This window comes from Octopus bimaculoides, chromosome 8 (genome assembly GCF_001194135.2).
Source record: "Octopus bimaculoides isolate UCB-OBI-ISO-001 chromosome 8, ASM119413v2, whole genome shotgun sequence".
Lineage (NCBI taxonomy): Eukaryota > Metazoa > Mollusca > Cephalopoda > Octopoda > Octopodidae > Octopus > Octopus bimaculoides.
The window spans coordinates 8,471,844-8,483,937 of NC_068988.1; the positions used below are offsets into that span (position 1 = coordinate 8,471,844).

The following is a 12,094-nucleotide window of genomic DNA, read 5'->3' on the forward strand; positions in this document are numbered from 1 at the left end:
CAGTAATGTGCACAACTCTTCTATAATAATATTTTGTTGTATACCCAATTGAATATTAGCTAATAACCCATTTTCTATAGCGATGTTTGAACAAAAATTTAAATAATTTTATATTTTGTTGAATTTACTTGTAATTAAAGTCACTTTGTGACAAAAATTTTGGTATAGAATTGGTTGAGAACCTTTCGTTAATTTATCTTCCAAAAATCACATTAATATGTTAATAAATAAAAAAGTTGGAGTTGTTTAATGAAACCAGCCTAAATTTATGATTATGTTAGAAATTAATTGAAACACATAAGGGGTGTAATTTGGTTAGAAATATGGTAACGAAAGGGTTAACTTATTATTATCATTCAGGTCATTGCCTGGAATTGAACTCGGAATCTTGGAGTCAGTAGCCTGCGCTCTTAACCACTACGTATGTTTGTCTTTGCAGATCTCTTCCCCTACTTTTATGCCATTGTTGATGTGTCCCAGTCAGGATTGCACAACAAATAGGTCCGGAGGACGTCTTTATTTACAGAGCAGAGGTTCAAAATTCATCAAGTTCCAAGATCTAAGAATTCAAGAACATGTAAGTGTGGCATGCAATTAATTGTCCATTTCTTTATTCCAAAACTGTTAAACCATATTCCATCTTGTAATCTTTCACTTGTTTCTGTCAATTAGTCTGTGGCCATGCTGTGATAGAATGAGTACCAGGATTTAAAAATAAAAAAATTACTGGGATGGAGTCATTCAACTAAAAATTGTTCAAGGTGGTGCCCCAGCATGGCCACAGTCTACTGACTGAAACAGGTAAGAGATGCTGTCACAGAGAGTTTGGTATTGTAGAAGATTTGGTTTTGATGCCCGCAGCATCTGTTGGGGCAATGCAAAACCCGTGAGGAGTTGTGAATATTGAAGTTACCAAGGGTAATGATTGGCAATTGGTGTGGCGTGATTTAGCAGCAGTAATATGGGGGCATGCGCTTTGACAGCGCATCACTGTGCCCACTGCAAATGGCACCTGTGCCAGCGACATGTAAAAGCAGCCATTACACTCTTGGAGTAGTTGGCATTAGGAAGGGCATCCAGCTGCAGAAACCATGCCAAGTCGGACTGGAGTCTGGTGCGGCTTGCTAGCCCTAGTCAAACCGTCCAATCTATGCCAACATGGACAACGGATGCTAAACGATAATGATGATGAGGTAAATGATTTTGGCCAGATATGGCAAGATTAAATGCTAAAGGGTTCAATGTCCATATTGGCATGGTTTGGTAAAATCTGGACAGTCCAAAGACTGCATCTTTCTCCATCATCTACTTGGAATGAATGCTCTTCCTAATGTCATATTCAAGTTCCTTGCTCTGTCTTCTGACAACTGCTGTTGTCCTATCATCCACTAACACTGAATTCAGTTGAAAGAAGCATTTTTAGTGGTCATTTCATCTGCTAGAAATAGCAGCCAAGTTTCCTTCCTGTATTTGAGTATTTCTATATGAGAATCATGCCATAAATTCACTGAATGTTATGTAAAAGTATATTTTGTTGTCTGTGATAACTATTTAACTCATTTCAGAAATAGAAAAAACTAAATTTAGCTTATTATATTATTTATGCTTTTATTGTTGTTACTTTCTTCAAATTTTATTATTCCTACCGTTGTTATTGTTTTTTTTGTTTCTTTTCTCCATTACCATTATCATCTTGACTTGTTTTTTTTTTTTTTTCTTTCCCTGCAGAGCGACCAAGTACCTGTTGGCAACATTCCACGCAGCATGACTGTTGTCTGTAAAGGGGAGGTAACTCGTCTTGTGCAACCCGGTGACCATGTCAGTATCACTGGTGTATCCTTTCTGCTGCTTTTCTTGGCAATTTCTCAATTTCTCACGATATAATTAATAATAATAATAGCAAACTATGATATACAATACACAAGAATTTATGTAGAGATAGAATTGCAGTGTCAGATTAAAATAGAAATGGCATTGATAATGCTTTACTTGTCCTAAATTACTTTTATTTCTTTCTTTGTATTTTGTTGTATCTTGGGAGGGTCATCATGTCAGTAAGAAACACACACACACACACACACACACTGGTTGTATTTCACATCATTATTTTCTATTTGTCAATTGGTTAATTATTTAACCAATTAACTAAATGATTGTTTTGTTAATTGTTTGGTGAATTGTTCAGTGAGTTAGGCTTGTCAAAGCCCTTTCATTGTCATTCCCTAGGACAGTGTTATTCATGAGGTCACAAATGGTAAGGAAAGGACTTGGACAAACCAAATTGGTTGATTGATTATCCAAATGGAACAACCTTTTAGTTAATTGTTGAAGTAGTTAACCAATTTATCAATAAATAATGAAAGAAGTGAAATAAAACCAGTGTGTGTTCATTATTGGTATAACAACCTTCCCAAACAACATGTTTTAATATCAATAATTCTTGATGTTTGAATATTTAGTTCTGTTCCACTGTTTTCAGGATTTATATTCTACTAAAGTTATCGTCTTGTCGATCGTATATATTGAGGATATGACTCTTTCACCAACTTTATTCTCTTAAGATTGGTCCCTTAACAGTCTGAAAAACTCAGCCATTCTTATTTATTTTGCTAGGTTTACCCACAACCAAAATTACTGTAACCTGGCACTTAAAATTTAAAAACCAAAACAAGACAAAAAGATTTGCTTTTCAATCTGATACAGCACATTATCCCTTTTGATATGTGTAAAAAGCACCATCCGAACGTGGCTGATGCCAGTGTCCCTTGACTGGCTCCTGTGCTGGTGGCATGTAAAAAGCTCTATCTAAACATGATCGATACCAGGGCTGCCTGACTGTCTCCCATGCTAGTGACACATAAAAAGCACCCACTACACTCTCATAGTGGTTGACATTAGAAAGGGCATCCAGCTGTAGAAACCTTGCCAGATCAGGTTGGAGCCTGGTGCAGCCTCCTGGCTTGCCAGACCTCTGTTAAACCATCTAACCCATGTCAGCACGGAAAGCGGACGTTAAACGATAATCATGATGCTAAAAGGTTTGTCATTATGTAGCATTACTCGTGTAGGTTTTTGAACTCTTTTTTTTTCCTGTTATTCGGATGAATAATTCTGTGCCCTATAACTCAAACTCTTGTTTTAGTTCCTTAACTGTCAAAGGTATTTCTTCCTATGATGAAAACTGGCTACAGTCAAATCAGTGCTGGTCTGCTGTCTGATACATTCCTTGAAGCTAATGTAAGTATTCTTAAGGTATTCTTTGAATTATCTTAAACAGGCTGTAAATTCAATTAACTTTTGTGTGTTTTCAAATGACATATAGTACAAAATACAATAGTGCGGTTTGAAAGAGAAAAATAAGAAACTTGATGAAATAATATATTCAGTTTTTCTGAAACCATATCAACCCTTTTATTACCGTATTTCTTTTGAGATGATCTGTGATTCTTTCGATTATTTAAAATATAACAAAGAATTTTGGTAAAATAATTTAGTTATCATTCAGTTAGTGTTAGGAACATAAATTGTGACTAAAGCTTGGAGGAAGATTTTATTTCAAAACTTATGGCTCATAAGGACCAGTTTCCTGGCTTCATTGGTGTATCGGTTCTCCACCTGGACGGGACGTTGGTCTGTCTTTAGCTGAGCTGCTAGATGCAGGAGGAAAGAGTGAGAGAAAGTTGTGGTGAAAGAGTCAGCAGAAGTTCGCCATTACCTGCCAGGGCCACGTGGAGCTTAGGTGTTTCGCTCGTAAACACCCATGTCGCCCAGTGTGAGATTCGAACCCACAAACCCTTGACCATGAGTCCACTGCTCTTACCGCTTGGCCATGTGCCTCCACTATCTATTTTATTAGCATCAAAAGAATGAAAGGCTAAGTTAACCTCGGCAGAATTTGAACTCAACATAAGGATGGACGAAATACCATTAAGCATTTTACCTGGTGTGCTAACAATTCTACCCCCTTGTTGTCTTATTAATCCTTTCTACTGTAGGTACAAGGCCTGAAATTTTGGGAGAAGGGCCCAGTCGATTAGATCAACCCTAGTACACAACTGGTTCTTAAATGATTGACCCCCAAAAGGATAAAAGGCAAAAATCAATCTTGGTGAAATTTGAACTCAGAACATAGCAGCAGATGAAATGCCACTAAGCATTTCGCCTGGTGTGCTAACGATTCTGCCAGCTCACCACCTTAATAATGATATAAATATTGAATAATATAATGTATTTTTTTGTAGAGGATTATTAAAATGAATAAAACTGATGACGATGAGATGGATTCCCAGCAATTGACAGAAGATGAATTAAAAACAGTCGCTGGTAAGTTTTCTGATTTTTTTGTTGTACTCTTTCACTATTTTACGTGCTTCAGTCATTTGACTGTGGCCATGCTGAAGCACTGCCTTTTAGTCGAGCTAATCGACCTAGTACTTATTCAATTGGTTTCTTTTGCCGAACTACTAAGTTATGGGGACGTAAACACACTAGCATCGGTTGTCAAGCGATGTTGGAGGGACAAACACAGACACACAAAACATATACACACATACATATATATATGTATATATATATATATATATATATATATATATATATATATATATATATATATATATATATATATATATATATATATATACATACATACATACATATATACGACGGGCTTCTTTCAGTTTCCATCTACCAAATCCACTCACAAGGCTTTAGTCGGCCCGAGGCTATAGTAGAATACACTTGCCCAAGGTGCCACGCAGAACCATGTGGTTGGTAAGCAAGCTACTTACCACACAGCCACTCCTGTGCTTAAATATTCCTTTATCCTTTGTATTTTAGTACAATTTTTTTCCACCTTGTTTTGTATGTATGTATGTGTGTGTGTGTGTGTGTGTGTGTGTGTGTGTGTGTGTATTCATTCCTAGGGTCTGAGAGAGAAAGCAAGTATTTTCTAACATGATTCTGTAGATGTATTAAAAAATTTTTTTTTTATTTCAGAGGATGACTTCTATGACAAACTGGCCAGTAGTATTGCCCCAGAGATCTATGGTCACGATGATGTGAAGAAAGCTCTGCTACTTTTGTTGGTTGGTGGTGTGGATAAGTCCCCACAAGGGATGAAAATTAGGGGTGAGTTCTGAAGATTGTCATTGTTTAACGTCTGCTTTCCGTGCTGGCATGGGTTGGACGATTTGACTGAGGACTGGTGAACCAGATGGCTACACCAGGCTCCAATCTGATTTGCTAGAGTTTCTACAGCTGGATGCCCTTCCTAACGCCAACCACGCCGAGAGTGTAGTGGGTGCTTTTACGTGCCACTGGCATGAAGGCTGATGATGATAATCATCAATATTGTTTTGTGTCCCCTTTTCCATGCTTGCATGGGTCAGATGGAATTTATTGAGGCAGATTTTCTATGGCTGGATGCTCTTTCTGTCACCAACCCTGTCCTGTTTCCAAGCAAAGTTGTATTTCCCCATGGCCAGTCCTATTTTTCACAGAATGTTGGAAATGAGTGACATTGCTTGTATGACAGTGACACTTATTTACGACTGTCACATGATATCACAAGGACCTACGCACATGCACTCACATGCACACTTTCAGTTTCTATCTACCAAATCCACTCGCAAGGCTTTGGTTGCCCCAAGGCAATAATAGAAGCCATTTGCTCAAGGTGCCATGCTATAGGACTGAACCCAGAACCATGTGGTTGGAAAACAAACTTCTTAACCAAACGACCATGCCTCTGAAGCAATGTCAAAACAAGGAAGCACAATCATTGTTATCTTGGACTCTCTTTTACTCTTTTACTTGTTTCAGTCATTAGACTGCGGCCATGCTGGAGCAACGCCTTTAGTCGATAAAATCGACCCCAGGACTTATTCTTTGGAAGCCTAGTACTTATTTTACCGGTCTCTTTTTGCAGAACCGCTAAGTTACGGGGACGTAAACACACCAGCATCGGTTGTCAAGCGATGCTGAAGGGACAAACACAGACACACAAACATATTTCACACACATACATATATATATATACATATATACGACGGGCTTCTTTCAGTTTCCGTCTACCAAATCTACTCACAAGGCTTTGGTCGGCCCGAGGCTATAGTAGAAGACACTTGCCCAAGGTGCCAAGCAGTGGGACTGAACCCGGAACCATGTGGTTGGTAAGCAAGCTACTTACCACACAGCCACTCGGAACAGATTTTCCTTATTGGATAAATAGTCTTTTTTGGGGAAATATTTGAAAATATGTGGATCAGAATCTTACGTCTTCATCCCTTGTTGTCTGTTTTCCATGCTGGCATGGGTTGGTTTTATAATTATTTCTGTCTTTAAACGATTTTGCTTTTCTGTTGTCAGGTAACATCAATATTTGTCTGATGGGAGACCCTGGTGTCGCCAAGAGTCAGCTTCTTTCCTACATTGACAGATTGGCCCCAAGGAGTAAGTATTAATATCTCATCCCGGATAAAAATTCCTTTGCAGGATTATTTGTTCCGGTTCTTTTGTCCATCTTTACATTCCGTTTTCGTATTCTACCGGAGTCGATTTTGCCTTTCATCCTTTCAGTCCTTGTGCCTATAGTAGAACTTGTTATTGTTGTTGTTGCTGGTATCTGGAAGAGCTGTTAGAACATGAAGACAAAGTACCACAAAGCAGTTGTCTGGAGTGCTGAGTTCAAATTCCACCGAGGTTGTCTTGGCCTTCCATCCTTTGGAGTGGGGTGGGTCAGGGCAATAAAATAAGTACCAGTGGAGTACTGGGGTTAGTGTAACAGACCTACCCCCTCCTCCAAAATTGCTGGCCTTGTGTCTATAGTAGAAAGGATTATTATTATTATTATTCTACGGCAACTGTAACTAAATATGTGACCTCACTTTGCCTTCACCTTTCCATATTAGCTAAGTGGGTAAAGAAGCTTACTTCTGGACCACGTGGTTTTGGGTTCAGTCTCACTGTGCGGCACCTTTGCAGAGCGTCTTCTGCTATAGCCCCAAGTGAGTGGGGCTGAATCTGGAACCATGTGTTTGGAAAGGAAGTCACAGCTGGGCCTTACCACACTTTTTTTTTTATACATGTGTATATGTATAATATATGTGTGTGTGTATGTGTAGATATGTGTATGTATGTGTATATATTTATGTGTGTATGTGTATATATTTGTGTGTATATGTACATGTTTGTATGTGTATATATACGTGTATATATGTATGTGTGTACATATGTGTGTGTGTGTGTGTATATATATATATATATATATATATATATATATATGTATATATATATATATATATATGTATGTATGTATGTATAATGTATGTGTTTTACTTGTAGGTCAGTATACAACTGGTCGTGGTTCCTCCGGTGTTGGTCTCACTGCTGCTGTAATGAAGGACACTGTGACCGGAGAGATGACATTGGAAGGCGGCGCTCTTGTCCTTGCTGACCAAGGAGTCTGTTGTATTGATGAGTTTGACAAAATGATGGATGCAGACAGAACTGCCATTCATGAAGTTATGGAACAACAGACAATTTCCATTGCCAAAGTAAGGAATCTCAAGAATTTTTTCTTTTTTTTTTTGCTTGTTTTTGTTTCATTTTACTCTGGTTGGTCTTGGAGTTCTTTTTCATTCTCGTCTTTTGTGTTCATTTTCTTGAGGTATTTTTAAAACTGTTTATTCACCATTTCTCTTTTATAGGCTGGAATAATGACGAGCTTAAACGCCCGTGTTTCCATCCTTGCAGCTGCCAATCCTGCCTATGGAAGATATAACCCAAAGAAATCATTAGAACAGAATATTCAGCTTCCTGCTGCTCTTTTATCAAGGTTTGATCTTTTGTGGTTGATACAAGACAAACCTGATCGGGAAAATGATTTACGGTAAGCACCAATTGACTGCAATTGGCTTACACCTTTCCATGCCAACACACCTGAGAATGCTCTGATCTAAATTAAAACTTTGTCAAAATTTGATGCTACTTTGTTTCAAACACCAGCTTAACAATGAGTTATTTTACTAAATTCTTTGTTACTTTTAACCAAGGCAGTGTATTTTACAGTTCTATATTTAAGAGATGAAGAATTATGTACATTATTTACATTTGACGGATATTTGTCCTCATCTTGTTTGTTGTTAACACAACATTTTGGCTGATATACCCTCTAGCCTTCATCAGGTGTCTTGGGGAAATTTCAAACCTGGGTTCTCATTCCTAAGGTATTTTTCGTTGATGTTGTTGTTGTTTATTATTATTATTATTATTATTATTCACTGCCTGGACTCAAACTCAGAATCTTGGGGTTAGTAGCCCATGCTCTTAACCAATGTGCCCACGGGCATATGGCATAGTGGTTAAGAGTGCAAGCTATTAACCCCAAGATTCCGAGTTTGATTCCAAGCAGTGACCTGAATAATAATAATAATAATAATAATAATAATAATGAAAAATACCTTAGGAATGAGAACCCAGGTTCGAAATTTCCCCAAGACACCTGACGAAGGCTGGAGGGTATATCAGCTGAAACTTTGTTAACAACAAACAAGATAAGGACAAATATCCGTCAATTGTAAATAATGCAGTGTATTTTAATACAAATATAACAAAAAGGTTACAGTGATCTAAATTAAATCCTTTTCGTAAATTTAATTGCCAAACACCAGATGAATAAAGAGAAGTTATTTTAATAAATTGTTCAGTATTTTTCAAAATAAATTGAAATGAAAATGGTGTATTACAACAGAAATATAATCAAAGTGTTTTTCACACATGAACTCTGTTAGTCAGCAAGGGAGCTTGTATGTGGCCAACAACCAAATCTTCCTCATCAAATTCCTTGCTGTCTTTAAGTCTTTTGAGACCACCCCTAGTTTTCTGTATGCTAGCTTCCTGTTTTAAAGTGATCGAAATTGAAACCTCTATCAAAATTTTCTCTCTTTTTGCATTCTAAACCCCCAGATTAATAATGACAGTTGTTTTAAATACTTTATTTTAAAAATTAACTGAAACAGAAGATGTGTATTTTAACAAAGATATAGTAATAAAAGAATTAAAGTGATCTAAATTAAAACCTTGCATCAAAATTTCATGTTAATTTATTTATCGAAACACCGACTTGATAATGACAGTTATTGTATTAAATTCATTATTTCCCAAATTAATTGAAACAAAGGCTTTATATTTCAACAGAAATACAGTAACGAAGGGGAGGTAATCATTATCTAGCGGCAGATAACTTTTGTGCATCTCTGAATAGGTTTGAGGTTTGTCTTCACAACGTGTTTTTTGTAAGGTTCTAGTTTCTGTCTCGTTACGATAATTATTTTGATTATATATTTTTTTTTGTTATTTTGCAGGTTGGCCCAACACATAACATATGTTCACCAACACAACACCCAACCTCCAGCACAGTTCAATCCACTCGACATGAAATTAATGAGGTTGGTAATTTTTGTCTCTTGAACATCTATGTTTAATTTTGACTTTATTTTATTTTGCTTCAGATTTTATGTGGGGGAACAGATTTAAAACAGCAAACTCTATTTGCTTTAAATTTTCTGAATTAAAAGTATTTTGTGTTCACATTGCCGTTGCCAGTCCCACCTGACTGGCCTTCGTGCGGGTGACACGTAAAAACACCCACTACACTCTCGGAGTGGTTGGCGTTAGGAAGGGCATCCAGCTGTAGAAACTCTGCCAAATCAGATTGGAGGCTGTTGCAGCCTTCTGGCTTGCCAGTCCTCAATCAAATCGTCCAACCCATGCTAGCATGGAAAGCGGACGTTAAACTATGATGATGATGACATTAGTAGTAGGCACTGTCGTGGTTGTGTGGTTAAGAAGTTTGCTCCCCAAACGTGGTTTTGAGTTCAGTCCCACGGCATGGCTACTACTATAGGCCTGGGGCTGACCTGAAGCCTTCTTGGATTTGGTAGAGGGAAACTGAAAGAAGCCTGTCACAAATGTGTGTGTGTGTGTATTTGTCTTGACATCAAGTGATGATTCTAAAAGGCTGTCCCTGTCACAAGCAGTGTTATTCATTTCAGATATTCTGCAAAAATGTATCTGGCTATGGGAATATATTATTACCTTGCTTGGAAGCAATAAGGATTGACCACATTGAAAGTCATTTAACTCCAGAAAATCTGCTTCAATAAAAATCACCCAACCCTTGTTGGATGGCCACTATGATCATAGTAATGATGTATGGGTGGTGTGTTGTGTCATCATCATCATCGTAGCAGCAGACGAAATATCACTAAGCATTTCGCCCGGCGTGCTAACGTTTCTGCCAGATCCACTTGCTAGACCTTAATTGAACAGCCACACTGTAGGACTCACCTCAAACCCTTCGTAGTCATCCTCAAATATTACCTTCTAGAATGTCCTCCATAATTAATTAAGAAAACCTCCAATTACCTGCAGTGTTTATATTCCTCGTTGATTACTTTACATATTTATTTAACCAGATTTCTTTTCCTCCTGCTTGCATTTTTGAAAGAAAATACTGAGTCTTAATTTCTCTCTTTTATTTTCAGACGTTATATTGCCTTATGCCAATCAAAACAACCAGTTATTCCTGAAAATCTTTCTGATTATATTACTGGGGCTTATGTTGAAATGCGCAAAGAATGTCGTAACAGTAAAGACACTACTTTTACCTCTGCTAGGACCCTGCTTGCCATCCTCCGACTGTCCACGGCTTTGGTTAGTATTTTTACTACCATGGAACTTCGGTTCCCTATTGTTATCAAACCTGTATTGATTCACCATAATTCTCTTGGTGAATCTCAATTGTTTCTATGTTAATAGTTTACATTTGACGGATATTTGTTCTCATCTTGTTTGTTGTTAACACAACGTTTCGGCTGATATACCCTCCAGCCTTTATCAGGTGTCTTGGGGAAATTTCGAACCCAGGCTGGAGGGTATATCAGCCGAAACGTTGTGTTAGCAACAAACAGGATGAGGACAAATATCTGTCAAATGTAAATAATGTACATAATTTCTCATCTCTTAAATTAGCATTGTAGGGTTGATGTCTGTTAAAATTTGGAAACGGTGAAGATTTCATTTTCTCTAAGACAAACTTAAAAACGGTTGTTGGCTGCAATATTAGTAGAAGTATGGGGGCATGTGCTGTATGGTGGGTTCCTAGTAATCCTGATGGATGACACCTTTGCACCATTCAGGCAGCAACTCTATTTTGGGGTAGTCGTTGCTGGTGAGTTTTACGAGGTCAACCACTGACATGCAAAGGAAACAATGGGTCTATCCTTTGATTTGCCGATTCTCACACATTTGTGATTTGTTGCAACATAAGATTGACTATTAATGGTAAATTCGATTTCGAATCTGGTATTGTCTTGTTTTGGAAAAATATCCAAGTAACTCCAATATTAATCATCGTTAATGGCACCTTGACGAATCTGTTTAATCTTGCATTTTATTTCTTCCAGGCTCGCCTTCGACTTGCGGATGTTGTTGAAAAGGAAGATTTGAATGAAGCTATGAGACTGATGGAAATGTCCAAAGACTCGCTCAATCCACAATACGATATGTACACCAGGTCAGTTGTTCCGTTAATGGTGTCAAGCATTGGAATATGGCCATGCTGGGGTACTCCCTTTGGACGGAGGGTTTTGTCAGTTGTCAACCCCGCTTCCCTCATACTTGCATGTTGAAGTCTTGTACTTAACTATCAATTTCTATTTTGCACCCACACTAGCATGGAGAATAGACGTGCTGTTAGTGCTCCACTGGCGCAGGTGCCAGTCATCGAGTATGGTTCAATTACGATTTCACTTGCCCCAGCAGATCTTCGCAAGCAGAGTTTAGTGTCCAATGAAGGAGAGGTTGGCATGGGTGCCAGTCGTCGGATTCGTTTCGATTTCGATTTCAGATTTCAAATTCCAAATATATGTCAAAATAAGCAACAGGATATCAAGAAGTGATGCAGTACAACCGTTTCGAGAGGCTCCATTTAATTGAACAATGCAATCATTACATCAATTTAAATGCAGGGCTATCCTCAGCTGCACAAATAAATAGTTTTAATCAGTTGGACACATTAATATAATTTTTC

General features: G+C 37.8%; 1 protein-coding gene across 1 annotated transcript in view; it reads left to right on the forward strand.

Moving 5' to 3' along the window:
* Positions 1-12,094, forward strand: part of LOC106875761 (DNA replication licensing factor mcm7-B) — a 27,463-nt gene that overhangs the window by 10,505 nt on the left and 4,864 nt on the right. The window contains exons 6-16 of the mRNA XM_014924021.2: positions 361-577; positions 1,729-1,833; positions 3,160-3,237; positions 4,242-4,323; positions 4,999-5,130; positions 6,370-6,453; positions 7,345-7,556; positions 7,710-7,891; positions 9,366-9,449; positions 10,548-10,716; positions 11,469-11,578. Of these exons, the coding sequence (XP_014779507.1) occupies positions 361-577; positions 1,729-1,833; positions 3,160-3,237; positions 4,242-4,323; positions 4,999-5,130; positions 6,370-6,453; positions 7,345-7,556; positions 7,710-7,891; positions 9,366-9,449; positions 10,548-10,716; positions 11,469-11,578 (1,455 nt within the window). The remainder of the gene's footprint in view (positions 1-360; positions 578-1,728; positions 1,834-3,159; positions 3,238-4,241; positions 4,324-4,998; positions 5,131-6,369; positions 6,454-7,344; positions 7,557-7,709; positions 7,892-9,365; positions 9,450-10,547; positions 10,717-11,468; positions 11,579-12,094) is intronic.